Source organism: Lethenteron reissneri, chromosome 38 (assembly GCF_015708825.2).
Source record: "Lethenteron reissneri isolate LAM-NWPU_2019-01 chromosome 38, ASM1570882v1, whole genome shotgun sequence".
Taxonomy (NCBI): domain Eukaryota; kingdom Metazoa; phylum Chordata; class Hyperoartia; order Petromyzontiformes; family Petromyzontidae; genus Lethenteron; species Lethenteron reissneri.
The window spans coordinates 5,884,384-5,901,824 of NC_083816.1; the positions used below are offsets into that span (position 1 = coordinate 5,884,384).

Here is a 17,441-nt window from a genome sequence, read left to right on the forward strand (position 1 = left end):
CAGAGATGCTACCGTTCACCACAATGTCGATTTATTTTGATCAAAACCGCAGCGTGTAGCCATTGCTGCAGGTTGCTTTGCTTTATTTTGGGTTGGGAGTACGGCTTCAGTTTGGTTTGCAGGTGTCCTCCATCTGATAACAGTTTGTCGTTACCCTCCCTGCTAAGTATGGACTTTTGCACTTCACTTTTCATTCACCTTCAGTGTTTATGGTGCTATTAATATCAACATCGTTTACGAGATGCTCAAATTCACCTACAAATCGATACGCTTCCACAGGCACGCAACACAGCTGGTGTAAATACAGAAATGTTTTTTTATGGATTGCGCATGTACATTTTGCAGAACCAAAGCATTTAGAATTGCTATCGTGTCCTCTGGTTATGCCACACACTGACGTATGCCCGACGTTTCGTTCCGCATGCCAAGGGGCCGTCCATAAATTACGTCACGCACCTGGGGGGGGTTCAGACATGTGGGACGAGGGGGGGGGGGTTGAGAAATATGACGTCACATAAAAATGCGCAACTTTAGATTTAAACACCTTCATTAAATAGACTTTTTGATAAATGCTCTCTCCTACAACATCAGAGTGCAGCGGCACATTAAATACGCACTACAATGACAATAGTTTAAAGCTATTTGAAGCGTGTTTTATTTGGGGGGCAGAGCTTTGTGACGTTATATTTGAGGGGGGGGGGTTTGACTTTTTGTGACGAAGGGGGGGGGGTCAAAAATCGTCCAAAATCGCGTGACATCATTTATGGACGGCCCCTAAAATACTTCCAGCGCGCATAGCAAAACATCGGGACATGCCCAACAACACACGGTACGCCTGTAACATAAGCTGCATTTTACTCGAAATTTATCTTTAATTGGTGCTCTTTATTATATTTACTTTTGTTATATTGGTGACCGAGGTCACAATTGCACAATAGACTGATTGGTCTCTTAGAGAATTCGTCACCCGCTTAAACTAACTCCAACTACACAACGGAGAGAGATACGCGGCACGATCATTCACGCAAAAAAAAAACCCTCCGGAGTGGGTGTTTAAATGGCTTGTGTCAATACTTGCTTCAGATTGGACAGCGTGCTGATAGAGAAGCTGTGTCGTGTTATTCCGAGCACAAGGCATTAATTGTGCCGGGGACAGGGGCTCCCTTGTACACACCACTGTACAGACATCTTTTAGTCCGGGACGTTATGTCCAATGACATGAAAAAAAAACGAGTCTTTTTTTAAACAAAATTTCACTCTGCATTTTTACTTGGCAGTCATTAAATCGACATTGGTGGGTCGGAGCGGTTAGTGGATGGCGACAGCTTGCCCCATCCCTGCACATTTCTCGTCGTCGGTGTTTTTCTCCCCCGTGTTTTGGCTTTAGATTCGAACACCGTGAAGATACAATATTCGCTCATCCGTGTACCGAACAGCAGCTGGGCTTCGTCAACATGGTCTAGATTTTTGCATTGTCAGTTTATTGTTTACCGTTTTTAATCCAATTTATATATTTAGCAAATGCACTCAAAATGATGTGTTTGTGTAGGGATAAGTTAATGCGTCTCTAGCCCCAACACCTTAATACATGTGCGACGACATCTTATTGAGCCATTTCAGTGTGAATACGTTTAGCATGAGGGCAAGTAAAGAGTGAAATGCTGTTTAGTGCCAGCCGTCCACCCACCTCGGAGAAGAAGCGATACAATCAGTTCGTGTGCAGGTGTTCAGTCGGTTCGTTGCATGGCAGGATCGTGAGAGGTGGCGGCGGCTTGGGAAGGCCTTCATCCAGCAGTGGATTGACCATGGACGATGATGATATTCATCTTGGTTCTTTCGGTAAAGTCACGTATAAGGGATATAATAAAAATGTAACGTAATAAAATATAATTCTCACGACGTTTCGGCTACAACACAAGCAGCCGTCCTCAGGTGAAGAAACAGCTGTCGGAAAGACAGCGCTCCAATGAACACTGCTAAGCTTGGCAGCGTATTTAAGTTGGGTGGGAGGAGCAGAGCGCCTCGACAAAGGAGTTTACATATCAACAGAGGAATTTAACATAGAAGTAGCTATGATAATGTGAGAGATTAGCATGATGTTAAAGTGATAAATTAGCATGTAACTGGGAGATTAGCATGTTGTTAATGTGAGGAATTAGCATGTAACTGGTCACGGAAGTGGCTATGTTAAAGTGAGAATTTACATATCAACAGAGGAATGTATTATTTCCCTTCTACGTGACTTTACCGAAAGAACCAAGAAGATGAATCCCTGCAGTCACGAAAGCTTTAAATCGAAAGATGATTATATTCCTGAGCACTTTTATCAATGAGTTTAGTTGTGATGGCTAGGATGAGTACAAATGCAATGCTATTACATTAAACTGCAGCTTTATATCTCAGACACTGCCATTCATTCGTATATCAGATTGCAGGGGGAGTGGTGGCACAGTGGTTAGATCACTGGCTATGAACCGTGCGACCTGTGTTCAATTCAATCACGGCTAACATCCGTGGTGAGTCATCTGAATTAGTTCCCTGGCATACCCCCCCCCCTCACGCGCCTTCAAAAAAGCCCCACCCTAACCAGCGTGGTGAAGTATGGTCAAACAACCCTCATGAGATGTATAATATTTTTCCCCCGCACCTCCGATTAGCACGGTTGGCTACGTACGGTGCAAAAAAGTTCAACATACATCGATAGTTCACATATAGTTCACGGGGACGCCTTCAGCAGTGGAGTGTACATTCTACATTATTATATAATTCCAGGAATTTACTTGCTGAAGGAGCGACCTTTTTCTTTGTATTTCGGGTCAACCCTGTAAACAATTACCGTGCAATATTGTTAGCTCTTACCGTAACCCTAAACTGCACCATTTTTACTGGTAGGAACCTCCTGGTTACACCAGCCCACGGGATTATTGTGTCCGTCTGTCGTGCATCCAAAAATGGGAGGGGTGGGGCTGGGTGGAGAGGGGAGGGTGGGGAGGGGCTGGGTGGGGAGGGGCTGGGTGGGGTGCGGAGGGGCTGGGTGGGGAGGGTGGGAGGGGTGGGGCTGGATGGGGAGGGGCTGGTCACCCCGTGGTGCCCTTATAAAACTCAACGTTTAACCTACTCACGCCGGCTTGTGCCCGCCCTCACAGTCGGCCATATTTGCGGAATACACCACGCCGCCGTTGACCCTGGCCATTGACCGAGCAACCCAACGTTCCTACCAGCTCCCTCCGCAGGAATGTGTGCTCCATAACACTGTATAATTCAAACTCATATTTTAAACTAAATTTTTTGACATCTCTTGGTGAATCTATGTGCCGTGTCCTTTCTCAAAGACGTTGGCGGCCTTCCTTTTATTTAGCTTTGTCCATGATATGTGCTCAGTTACTTTTTTATTCGATACACCCAATTGTTAAAATTGCTATTGAACAATACTTAATTCGCTGTCTTCCCTAGTTTATTGTAACTAATTACCCCATTCAAAACATTCAGTGTCTTGGTTTCTCATGACATGTCCAAGAAATATCACTCTCCTTTCTCTAACGATCCTTATAAATGTTATTTTTGTATCTGCTACTCATCTTGTCTTACTTTTCGTGAATAGCGGAGCCAAATAAGGTGGAATCTTAACCAGGGCCTGACCTATCTGGCGTCACTCGCATTACAACATTCATATTTTGCATTCCAGAAAAATGACTACTAACGCTTTCTCGATTTGTTTAAACTCACCCTTTTGATAAGTCTCTTTTCAAGGATCCACAGGGCTTGGGCAACTCACTGATTTATTTTAAGCTTTCACGTTTTTTTTACTTACCCCTGCACACGCCTGAAACGTAAAGCTACCGAAGGTAATTTTGTTTTAACAACGGGGATATACCGTAAGGCTTAAAATATGCGTACGTTTATATCGCGATATAGTCATGCGCCAAAAAAAAAAAACTATGCCCTTTTTTAGTATTTGCATTATTAACTTCGGTCGGTGCCGTTGTCAAAACGTGCGTCTGCCGGATGGAGGGAGGCAGGTTATCGACAAGCGCATTGGAGTGATAGGCAGATGTTGGTGACCCTCACGGACGGTGACCCCGGGGGGTAGACTGAAAGCCCACATGGTGGGAGACTATAAGAGCGGTCGTTTGAGATCGAGTATCGACTGAACACCAAGTGAAAGATTTAGCAGAAGATGATTTTATTTTTGGTGTAACGCCCTTCCTTTACGCTGTGGCGTCTCGAAGCGCTTTACGATAATATAGGCGATGTGCATCACATCTCATCATGAATATTAGAAAGGGCACTTCAAGTGGGCACCTCTGTTCCTGGGGGCACAAGATGATTTCGCACCTGGCCTGTAATCGAGAATTAGTCTGCCAGTAGGGGGCAATGCTTGCTCTGTGTGATCCCAATTGAGTTTCATGATGCCAGCACAAATGGACTTCTGTTGTTTTTCGAATGACGTCACGGAATCTTTAACGTCTTCAGGAAGCAAACTCAGGGTGTGGTGGCATCAACGGCATTGGCCACGATGAACTCTTGACCTCGTTTTCAACATTACGACAACCTGGGCAGGAATCTTCCTTTTTCTCTCTCTTTCTCCACTCATTCTTGCCCTGGGCCATCTCCACCTCTACTCTGCAGTCCTTCATATCCCGGTTCACAATTTCGAACCACCTATTTCCTTCTTTCTTGGCCTGTCTCTCGGCCTCTGCTCTGGTGTTGTGTCCACGTTCGTCACCTCTCAGTGCCGAGCCCCTCTCTTCTTTCGACATGTCCGAACCATGCGGGTTGACTGTATGGTGAGCTTTCCTGAGATGGGTACCCCCCCCCCCTTTGCCTTATAATTACAAATGAACGTACAAGGTACATTTACTCATGGCCAGCTAGGAGGTAATCATGACCTTTGAACTTTGGGGTGTTTCCCCTTTGGTTGTCGACCTCTGGGGTGCCACTTCCGTCCCTGTCTCGGTGACCCCTTCGTGATTGATGCTTTGCGTGCAACGTTCCATTCTGACCCGCCAAGTTGTTTACCGTATCCTCAGATGCCACTCTGCACGCACATTTTCACATGCATCGGCATCAAAAGGGGGGAGGACCGAAGCTCGTTTTCTATTTTAAATAATCGCTCCGTAACATTCATGAGAGATGGGGGGGGGGGGGTTGCTAAACGCTGATTTGTGGTGTAAAGTAATAATTCTGGCGTAAGACTTTTACAAAAAATATATAGTTTTACATTTTTAAAAAATAATCCGTTGGCGTCTACCGCAGTGCAGGAAGTGATGAATTTATACAAACGTATGAAAATGCCTTCCAGGCGACTCGCGTGAAATCTGAAATTCTGATCTCGCGCTCGGCGGTTAGCATCGCGTCCGTGCACGCGTGCAATGGAAAAAAAACACACACCCTAACCCTGCCCCTCTCGATTACGATTATTACTTATTTTACAACAGCCCTTGGCCACTATGAGACCTCCTTTACCAGTGGCAAAATATAGTAATAGGCTTTTACCCTTTCAACTGGTACAAAAACTGACACCTTTATACAAGGGATCATGTTTGCAATAACCACAACACAAGCAGTCAAAATGCAAACAAAAAGAAACAACTCTGATGATGATAATGATATGCACTGTCCTTGAAGTTGATTGGTCCACACCCGAGACAGCTTTTCTTAGAGCCTAGTCTCCAGCAGTAGATTGGCCAATCTCCTGCTGGATGAAGGCTCCTACGCCGTGTCGGCCATGGAGGGGGGGGGGCGGTTGTTGGAAATATTTTGCTATGCTGGTCAAGTCAGTGGGGCAAGGGGGGTGGGGCAAGGGGGAGGTTGCCCCTTGACGTTCGTCGTGGCTAGAGGATTCTCACTCAGGACGCCCATCAGGTTCATAGCGCAACGCTGCTAACCGCTGCACCACCGCTCCGCCGCCCCAAGATTACGTAACCCAGTCGTTAGATAATGCAGCACCTCGATGACATATTAGTATGCGCACTGGGCACGTCGCTGCGGCGAAATTGAACACAGATTATGCCTCGTTATGCAAAGGAATTCAAGCGGCCGAGAGAGGACGCCCAGCATGGAGGCCAAGTGATGAAATCGGCTCGTGTGCAGTGATACGAGCTGGATTGTTACATCGCAGGAGCGTGAGAGATGGTGAGGGCTTTGGAATCCTTCAACCTAACAGCGAATTGATCGTGGCTGCTGCTGCTGCTGATGATGATGATTGTTTTTCCTACGTGTTATTAAAACGTCACTTTTCCAACGGAGGTTGACACGTGGGTTTACTAGACTGGCCCCGTGGCTCGGGGAGGACCCTTTTGTGCCTGAAATTGATTGCCGCTGTCAACGTGTGCAGGTGAGAGATTGTGTACGAGAGGTGGCGCTTTTTCTCCATGCACGTGCGCCTTGTGGGGAGCGGTGGCGCAGCGGTTAGCGCTACGCTGCGCTACGATGACGATTATATCTGAACCGGTCCTGGGCCTCCCCTAGGTCGACTCAGCCTCAAATTAGTATCTTGTGCGGTGTTCAAACATCGCCACGAGGGAGACAAAGGCGGTCCGGCGTGGTGCTGGCCACCCACCCCCTCGTGTGCCGTACCGGCCTTCATAGCTCCTCGCGAACGGCACTTTGCCCCAACAGTCTGTTAAGGCTATACGGGGGATCTTTGTCTTTGTACCTGGTGCGATGGGGAGCGGTAGTATAGCGGTTAGCGCGCTGCGCTACAAACTTGGCCACCCGAGATCGATTCCTGCTCACGGCCAACACCGGTGTCGATGATCTGAACCTGTCCTGGGCCTCCCCTAGGTCGAGTCAGCCTTAAATAAGTACTTGTGTGTAAAAAAAATGAGCATTGGAGAGATACGGGCGGCCGTGCGTGGTGCTCTCCACCCACTCCCTCGTCTGCCGTGTCGGTCTTCATAAGTTTCTGCTCGCTAAGGGCACTTGCCCCAACAGCCTGTGGAGGCTACACGGGGGATCTTTGTTTCCAGCGAAGCGTGGTCTTTCACGATAACCCTCCATGAGTGGGTGTGAGCTCCACTCAGAAATAAAATCACGTTTCCGTTTTAAATAACATTGCGTCACCGCAAAAAATTAAGAACGTGCACTCATACAAGCACACACATAACACACATAATGAATAGACATGCAACACACACACAACACATGCATAGCCAAGATACATAATACACACAACATATACATGGATAATACAAACACATTCACAACACATACATAATGCCTATATACTGACAACGCAAACAACAATGCAAAACACACCGAGTACACTCAAAACGCAGTCACACAACACCACACAATCGTTTGCGTACGATCCACCTGCCAGAAACTATTGCCATATGAGTCTTGAATAAGAGTCATTGTCCGAAACGTCAACCTAATGTATACCATCTATTATGAAACTGCTCATTACAATTCTAGATTTGAAGCTTTCGTGACTCTTAGGTGTTTTCGGTAAAGTCACGTAGGTAAAAATAATTAATTAAAATATCTTTTTTTTATTTCTATTATTTTTATTTTTCATTACAAGAAATGGTAAGTGTTGCTTAAATTTCAATGGCGGTCGGAAATCCCAATATTCATTTATCATTGAATATCGTCCTAATTAATGTTGAAGGCAGAGAGTTATTAGACTTTCTGCCCACCCTATACATTACCCTCCAATGTTAACATATTATTAACATATTACAGTATATAATCAATTAATTACATGTCTTTTATTTACAGAATGTGTTAGCAGATATATTGCTTTCCCGCGCAACAGCACCAAGCCTGAACAGCTGCTCGCTAACAGCACTTGCCCAAACAGTCTATTGAAGGCTATAATGGGAGGGGGATCTTTGCCTTTATAGATTTGAAGTTTTCGTCGTTGCAAGGATCCATACTCTTTGTTGCTTTCGGTAAAGTCACGTAGGTGAAAAAAATAAGAATACAAATATAAATAATCAAAGTATATCACGACGTTTCGGAAGCAACACAAGCTTCCGCCATCACGTGGGACAACCACAGCAAAAATGAAAAAAATTATTGTAAAAATAAAGAAATAACTTTTTTTTCCTTATTTTTTTTTATAAATAAAATTGCTGTGGCTGTCCCACCTGATGACGGAAGCTTGTGTTGCTTCCGAAACGTCGCGATTTCATTTGATTATTTCTATTTTTATTCGTATTTTTTCTTTTAATTTTTTCACCTACGTGACTTTACCGAAAGAACCAAAGAGTATATTTGTCTTTGTTGCATGTGTGTTCAGTTACGGCGGTGACACGCTGGCCCATTGGGAGGCCCGGAGCAGAATACATTTTTTAGGAACCCCCATTACATTTATAAACCCCTAGTGAGATGGCAGAAGAGCTGTAGACAAGGGAGATATAGATTGTAGTGAGATTAGAGAAACATAGACACCACAGAGATGTACTGAGATGATGGATGCGGACAAGATAGAGGTCAGATTGTATTTTCTCCGTCAATTGACTTGTGTTTATAAGCGTTTGAATTTGATCTGATGGGGCGCACGTTGTATTCATCGTTATATATATCCAGGGCCCCATTGATCGATTTGGGGCAATGCGTCGTTTGTTTATGCCCAGCATCACCCACCAGTGTTGTATGTAGACACAAAGATCCCCCGTGTAGCCTTAAACCTACTGTTGGGGCAAGTGCTGTTAGCGAGTAGCGCCTATGAAGGCCGGCAGGGCACACGAGGGGGTGATTGACCAGCATCACGCCCGACCGCCTTTGTCTCCCCGGTGGCGATGTTTACCAGGTACTCATTTGAGGCTGAGTCGACCTAGGGAAGGTCCAGGACCGGTCCAGATAATCGTCACCGGTGTTGGTAGCCGTCTTGTTCAGCAAGCGATAATGGTGACACTGCCTTGGCACAGTGGTTGTGCTCAGTGTTTGTGTCTCATCTGAATAAGTCATTCGCTCCCTCCTAAATCAACACTGAGCAAATAGAAGCATTAAAACGCAATACATTCGTCGATAACACTGCCTTTATGTGAGATAATATGCGACGTTTTGGGCAATTGTCCTTTGGGCCATTGCCCAAAACGTGTCGGAGTGGTTTTTGATTCGTTTAAGACCACAGAGTGTTCTTATTGACCAATTTGTTGCGTGCTGTTGATGTTGTTATTTTGCACAGTAGGGGGCACAGCTGGCGCATCTGCCAGTCATCTCAGCCAGTCAACAACCCACAGCACCTGGGTCTGTCCCGCGACCTCCTGGCATCCACAAGGTGCACCTAGCCTGGCACTGGCGCCGTGGTGACGTCACCGCCACTTAGTGGCGAATGGCTGCTGCTGTTGTTGTTATGTGTGCTTGTCCACCACTGCCAACGCAGCAGTAGCAGCTTCAGACAATGTTTTTTTTTCAACTTACAAGCGCATCTCTCTCTCCCTCGCTCCCTCCTCCCTCCCTCGCTCCCTGCCCTCTCGCCCATCGGTGATGACAAATCTTCGCTCTGCCTCCATTGGCCCGGCCCTCGGCTCCACGGGATCCAATTGGACGTGGAGGGAGGGCTGCCGATGTTCAAAGGTGGCGCTATATTGCCCAGTGGACCCCCCTCAGCCTTTCCAGCCCTGCATCACATCCAACGCGCGCTCTCGGCGCACGGGGAGGGGAGTAGCGCTCCCTCGCCCACTCTTCTCTCTTCTCTCTCTACCCCGCGCGGATGATGATGATGGCACGAGGGGGCACACAGCCACATCGTCCATATCATCATCGTCTTCCCTTGGAGAATATGCGTGCTGTCTAGAGGATAAGGGGAAAGAGGTCTGTGCAGAAGTCTGGTGGTCACTCCTCATCTCGTCGTCCGTCATCATCAGAAGCCACCTCCATCATCGTCATCCTATCCCCATCGCCACTCGTCAAATCAGCCGTCATCATCATCACCAACAACAACAACAACCACGAACGCCTCTTCGGCTCCTGCTCCCAGCTGATTGCTGGAGGCAGCCTCCGGATGGCTACCGAGGTGCTGCTGAGGACCCGACGCGCAGAACCAGCCGGAGCCACCAGAGATGTCCGGGTTCGCGGTTCGACACCAGCTACACGCCGGTCCGCGCTGGTTCAGTTGCAGCCACAGCAGCAGCAACGTCATCTTCACCAGCAGCAACGGCAGCAATCGCCGTGCTCTTCCTCAACCGCAGCAGCAGCAGCATTCTCCCCGTTCACTTACTCCTGCCCGGCTTCGCGAGTCAAACCGGGACGTCCTGGGTCTCCGGTTGCCACCGCCGCCGCTGCTGCTGCCACCACTGCCGGCTTGGCTCATCGTGGAGTGCGGAGACACCAACACACGCACAACCTGAAGCATCGCTACGAGTTCCTGGAGACCTTGGGCAAGGGGACGTACGGCAAAGTGAAGAAGGCGATCCACAGGGCGAGCGGACGCAAGGTGAGGCGGCCCTGGCGGTGGTGGTGGTGGCGGTGGTGGTGGTGGCGGTGGTGGTGGTGGCCGTGGTGGGTTGTGACGAGTGGCGTTGGAGCAGTTCGCGCTGCACTGCGCTCTGAAGCTCGGCCACGCGAGTTCGATTTCTGCACGAAGCCAACATCGGTGATGAATATTCTGAACCGGTCTTGGGCCCTCCCCTAGGTCGACTCGGCCTCAAATGAGTATCTGGTGCGGTGTGTAAACAACGCCACTGGGGGGACAAAGGCAGCCGGGAGTGGTGTTTGCCCAACCCTCCCTGTGTGCCGTACTGGCCTTTTATAGGTGCTCACTGACAGCACTTGACCCAACAGTCTGTTAAGGCTAGAAGGTGTGTCTTTGTCTTTGTGGTGGTTAGCGCTGCACTGCGCTACAAACCCCGGCCACACGAGTTCGATTTCTGCACGAGGCCAACATCGGTGATGAATATTCTGAACCGGTCTTGGGCCCTCCCCTAGGTCGACTCAGCCTCAAACGTGTACCTGGTACGGTGTGTATAGAACATCAGGACTATGGAGACGCGAAGGTTGCCTGGCATGTTGCTGGGTAACCTCACCCCCTTGGCCGACGTTCCGGCCTTAATGCTCGCGAACGGCACTTGCCCTGACAGTTTGCTGAATGCTCATAATCTTTATTTATCCTGGAGAAATCCGATGAGCTACGAAGCTCTTTTTCACAGATGCCCAATGCTATATGGGGGAATCGTTGCCTTTGTTGATTGTGGTAGTGGTGCCTGATGGTGATAATGGTTATAATGTTGATGGTGATGATTGATGATGATGGCGAGAGGTGATGATGGCAAGGTGGTTATTGTTTAATTATTATTATATCATGTATGGTTGCCCAGGAAAGCCTCGCTGAGTCTAATGACTCAATATCACGAGGGTCCTGCAATGTTTTTTTGTTCAGGCGAGGAGTGATGATTGCTATGTATAATCCAAACGATGGATTGGGGTTTTGCTATTGACGATGGGTGCTGATGGTGGTGTAGGGGGTGATGGTGAAGGTTATGATGATGACTGGTGATGCTGGTGATGACGAGTGGTGTTGCTGTTGCTGCATATGATGGCTATGGTTATGATGATGGTTATGATGATGGTGCTGCTGCTGGTAATGATGATGATGTTGCTGATATTGGTGGTGGTGTCGCAGTTGATTACGTCGATGGCAATGGGGTTCTACTGCTGTTGGTGCTGCTGCTAGTGATGGCGGTGATGCCATATGGTGATGATGCTGGTGCTGCTGATGTTGATGACGATAGCATCGGCTGGTGGTGGTGCTGATGATCATCATGCCACGGAGTGATGCTGGCGCTGATGTGGATGGTTGCGGCGTTTGGTCCTGCTGCAGATGATGATTGAACGACGCTGTCCTAGTACTGGAATGTATGTTGAACTTCTTTTGCACCGTACGTAGCCAAACGTGCTGATACAAACGCTGCTGATTGCCTAGGTCTCCATGTTGCAGAAATGTTGAATGCATTACTGTCAGCTCGTCACCCTCAAGGTTGGGCAGAATTTCGCCGGCGAGAGCTAAAAATATTATCTGAACCACGTGCATCACTGCCCGTGCGTGCAGTCGGTGTGTGCGAGACTGCTGCTCCATTCGCGCGGACGTTGCCGCTGTATTATTATGTAACGGTTGATTAAGGTGATGGTAATATCACAAAGAAGAAGATCCCCCCCCCCCCGTATAACCTTCAACACACCGTTAGGGGCAAGTGCCGTGAGCGAGCATCTTTGAAGACGGGAATGGCACGTGAGCTTGAATTGACCTTCAAAAAGAAAGGCACGCATTTGATTCGCGACCACGGCTAACATCAGTGGCGAGTGATATCTGGACCAGCCCACCCAACCCAGCCCCCTTCCAAATACACCCGTCCGCGCCTACTGACCAGTGTGGTGAAGTATGGTCAAATACCACCCCCGCCCCCCACACAATCGACACGGTGTGGTGGAAGTCTGTATCCAACAGAGGACTGACAAAGGGCTGTGGAGCATTATCATCGCGCAGCTGACAACATGTGGAATGTAGCATTGACCTGTTGGTAGCATGTCTTACGAGTGGGCGTCTTATTTCGTTTGCATAGAGGGCCAATCGGTGCTAATACTTCGCAGTGTCGCGAGAGGTGGCGGCGGCGGCTTGTGGAGGCCTTCATCCAGCAGTGGATTGAACAGGGCTGATGACGACGACGCTGATGATGACTCTACGCTGACCACAAGAGCAGTGACGGCTACATCCAGCAGTGGATTGAACATGGCTGATGACGACGACGCTGATGATGACTCTACGCTGACCACAAGAGCAGTGACGGCTACATCCAGCAGTGGATTGAACATGGCTGATGACGACGACGCTGATGATGACTCTACCACTGACGAGCAAGAGCAGTGACGGCTACGGTTTTTTTTCGTTGCAAAAATCCGGATCCCTCTGACGAAAGACATAATGAGCCTCAATTGGCCCCTCACCTGCTCAAATAAAGTCACCTGCACTAATTAAAAATGCGTCATGCGTAATGCACCCGCTACCTGGCTGGCACACAGGTGTACCGTGATGATAACGTTGATTGGGCGGGCATTTACGGTTCACGTTCATGGCAGAGCAGAGGTGGCGGCGGCGATACGCGTGTGCCAATTGTAAATTGGCTGACGTTTGCTTCTGAGTGGAAGGGGAACATAACACATTCCTGCGGAGGGAGCTGGTAGGAACGTTGGGTTGCTCGGTCAATGGCCAGGGTCAACGGCGGCGTGGTGTATCCCGCAAATATGGCTGACTGTGAGGGTGGGCACAAGCCGGCGTGAGTAGGTTAAACGTTGAGTTTTTATAAGGGCACCACGGGGTGACCAGCCCCACCCCTCCCACCCCCCACCCAGCCCCACCCACCCCCCACCCAGCCCCACCCTCCCCACCCAGCCCCTCCCCACCCTCCCCACCCAGCCCCACCCTCCCCACCCAGAACCTCCCTGCACGACGGACGGACACAATAATCCCCTGTGGGCTGGTGTAACCAGGAGGTTCCTACCAGTATTATCTCGAGAATGTGTTTGTACGCTCACAGCCGACACCGGTCCTGGGCCTCGCCTAGGTTGACTCAGCCTTAAATTAGTACCTGGTGCGATGTGTTAGCATCACCACTCGGGAGACAAAGGCGGCCGGGCGTGATGCTGGCCACCTACCCCCTCGTGTGCCGTACCGGCCTTCATAGGTGCTCGCTAACAACACTTGTCCTAAAAGTCTGTTCAGGCTATAAGGGGGATCTTTGTCTTCGTAGGTGGCGCAGTGGTCGGTGACACATAGCTGCACCGGTCCACCCCTAGGTCGACTGCACCTTAAATAAGTACCTGGTGCAATGTGTATATTTCAGTATTGGGGAGATGAAGGTGGCCAGGCGTGGTGCTGCTTACCCACTTACTCGTCGTGTTCTGTGCCAGCCTTGTGAGGTTCTTGTTAACAACACTTGCCCCAACAGTCTGTTCAATGCTATATAGGAGATCTTGTCATTGTCTATGTGGGTGTGTGTATATTTGTACGTACGTATGTAGTTACATGTCTAAATATGTGTATACGAGTAGATCTGTGTGTAGGGGTGTACGTGTCTTTGTATGTACCACTGTGCATAGGTATGTGTAGGTGTGTGCCTTTGTCTGTTTTCTGTGTGCTCACACAGAAGCTCTCAGCAAAGCCCTGGGATTTAAATTAAATCCTCCGACTCCACGTGGGGCCATGTGGCCAAATTTTGTCCCTGCACCCCAACAGACACGAACTCTCTCTCTCTCTCTCCTCTTCGACAACGCAGAGATCTTGCATTCGCCATCCTCAGCCGTGATCCATCTACTGCTGGATGTTGCCCCCCCCCCCAAGCCGTGCCGCTACCACCTCTCTCGATCCTGTGACGTAACGATCCAGCTCGCGCCTGCACAGGCAACCGATTTCACCGCTCCATCTCCACTTTGGATGTGCTCTCGGGTCCATTCCTTTGTTGCCACTTGCTGTTGGTGGATCCACGCTCATTATATTCCAGCAACAATCGAAAAACGAAGACGAGCAAAAATAAAAGTAAAATCTGCAGAACATAAGAGGGCACTCCTCCAGCGGCGAGCTGCCTTGCCTACGTCGAAGAGGCTTCGGGAAGGCCTCCGTCCAGCAGTAGAGTGACTACGTCTGACAATGATGACGACGATGATCGCGAAGAGGTCGAGGAGATAAGGCCGCTCACGACGGTTTACATTCCGCACATTCTCAAGCCTCCGACCCAGGCCTTGATGTCCTGTAACATCTGGAAAATGACACAGCATGTGCGTGACAATTTGGCCAGACACTCCGCTGAGCGAAAAAAGGCAGAGAGGCCAAGATGGATTTCACTCCCCGCCGCCTGCCTCATGTATGGTTGCCCAGGAAAGCCTCGCTGAGTCTAATGACTCAATATCACGAGGGTCCTGCAATGTTTTTTTGTTCAGGCGAGGAGTGATGATTGCTATGTATAATCCAAACGATGGATTGGGGTTCTGCTATTGACGATGGGTGCTGATGGTGGTGTAGGGGGTGATGGTGAAGGTTATGATGATGACTGTTGATGCTGGTGATGACGAGTGGTGTTGCTGTTGCTGCATATGATGGCTATGGTTATGATGTTGGTGCTGCTGCTGGTAATGATGATGATGTTGCTGATATTGGTGGTGGTGTCGCAGTTGATTACGTCGATGGCAATGGGGTTCTACTGCTGTTGGTGCTGCTGCTAGTGATGGCGGTGATGCCATATGGTGATGATGCTGGTGCTGCTGATGTTGATGACGATACCATCGGCTGGTGGTGGTGCTGATGATCATCATGCCACGGAGTGATGCTGGCGCTGATGTGGATGGTTGTGGCGTTTGGTCCTGCTGCAGATGATGATTGAACGACGCTGTCCTAGTACTGGAATGTATGTTGAACTTCTTTTGCACCGTACGTAGCCAAACGTGCTGATACAAACGCTGCTGATTGCCTAGGTCTCCATGTTGCAGAAATGTTGAATGCATTACTGTCAGCTCGTCACCCTCAAGGTTGGGCAGAATTTCGCCGGCGAGAGCTAAAAATATTATCTGAACCACGTGCATCACTGCCCGTGCGTGCAGTCGGTGTGTGCGAGACTGCTGCTCCATTCGCGCGGACGTTGCCGCTGTATTATTATGTAACGGTTGATTAAGGTGATGGTAATATCACAAAGAAGAAGATCCCCCCCCCCCCGTATAACCTTCAACACACCGTTAGGGGCAAGTGCCGTGAGCGAGCATCTTTGAAGACGGGAATGGCACGTGAGCTTGAATTGACCTTCAAAAAGAAAGGCACGCATTTGATTCGCGACCACGGCTAACATCAGTGGCGAGTGATATCTGGACCAGCCCACCCAACCCAGCCCCCTTCCAAATACACCCGTCCGCGCCTACTGACCAGTGTGGTGAAGTATGGTCAAATACCACCCCCGCCCCCCACACAATCGACACGGTGTGGTGGAAGTCTGTATCCAACAGAGGACTGACAAAGGGCTGTGGAGCATTATCATCGCGCAGCTGACAACATGTGGAATGTAGCATTGACCTGTTGGTAGCATGTCTTACGAGTGGGCGTCTTATTTCGTTTGCATAGAGGGCCAATCGGTGCTAATACTTCGCAGTGTCGCGAGAGGTGGCGGCGGCGGCTTGTGGAGGCCTTCATCCAGCAGTGGAGTGAACATGGCTGATGACGCTGGTGGATTACTCTACGCTGACCACAAGAGCAGTGACGGCTACATCCAGCAGTGGATTGAACATGGCTGATGACGACGACGCTGATGATGACTCTACCACTGACAAGCAAGAGCAGTGACGGCTACGGTGCAAAAATCCGGATCCCTCTGACGAAAGACATAATGAGCCTCAATTGGCCCCTCACCTGCTCAAATAAAGTCACCTGCACTAATTAAAAATGCGTCATGCGTAATGCACCCGCTACCTGGCTGGCACACAGGTGTACCGTGATGATGACGTTGATTGGGCGGGCATTTACGGTTCACCTTCATGGCAGAGCAGAGGTGGCGTGTGCCAATTGTAAATTGGCTGACGTTTGCTTCTGAGTGGAAGGGGAACATAACACATTCCTGCGGAGGGAGCTGGTAGGAACGTTGGGTTGCTCGGTCAATGGCCAGGGTCAACGGCCAGGGTCAACGGCCAGGGTCAACGGCCAGGGTCAACGGCGGCGTGGTATATTCCGCAAATATGCCCGACTGTGAAGGCGGGCACAAGCCGGCGTGAGTAGGTTAAACGTTGAGTTTTATAAGGGCACCACGGGGTGACCTGCCCCTCCCCACCCAGCCCCACCCCTCTCACCCCCCACCCAGCCCCACCCTCCCCACCCAGCCCCTCCCCACCCTCCCCTCCCCACCCTCCCCTCCCAACCCAGCCCCACCCAACCCCTCCCTGCACGACGGACGGACACAATAATCCCCTGTGGGCTGGTGTAACCAGGAGGTTCCTACCAGTATTATCTCGAGAATGTGTTTGTACGCTCACAGCCGACACCGGTCCTGGGCCTCGCCTAGATTGACTCAGCCTTAAATTAGTACCTGGTGCGATGTGTTAACATCACCACTCGGGAAACAAAGGCGGCCGGGCGTGATGCTGGCCACCCACCACCTCGTGTGCCGTACCGGCCTTCATAGGTGCTCGCTAACAACACTTGTCCTAAAAGTCTGTTCAGGCTATAAGGGGGATCTTTGTCTTCGTAGGTGGCGCAGTGGTCGGTGACACATAGCTGCACCGGTCCACCCCTAGGTCGACTGCACCTTAAATAAGTACCTGGTGCAATGTGTATATTTCAGTATTGGGGAGATGAAGGTGGCCAGGCGTGGTGCTGCTTACCCACTTACTCGTCGTGTTCTGTGCCAGCCTTGTGAGGTTCTTGTTAACAACACTTGCCCCAACAGTCTGTTCAATGCTATATAGGAGATCTTGTCATTGTCTATGTGGGTGTGTGTATATTTGTACGTACGTATGTAGTT

General features: G+C 49.5%; 1 protein-coding gene across 1 annotated transcript in view; it reads left to right on the top strand.

The window, feature by feature from the left end:
• The first annotated feature begins 9,569 nt into the window (after nt 1-9,569).
• Nucleotides 9,570-17,441, top strand: part of LOC133351684 (NUAK family SNF1-like kinase 1) — a 63,698-nt gene continuing 55,826 nt past the window's right edge. The window contains exon 1 of the mRNA XM_061567085.1: nt 9,570-10,390. Coding sequence (XP_061423069.1) covers nt 9,959-10,390 — 432 coding nt within the window. The 5' untranslated portion in view covers nt 9,570-9,958. The remainder of the gene's footprint in view (nt 10,391-17,441) is intronic.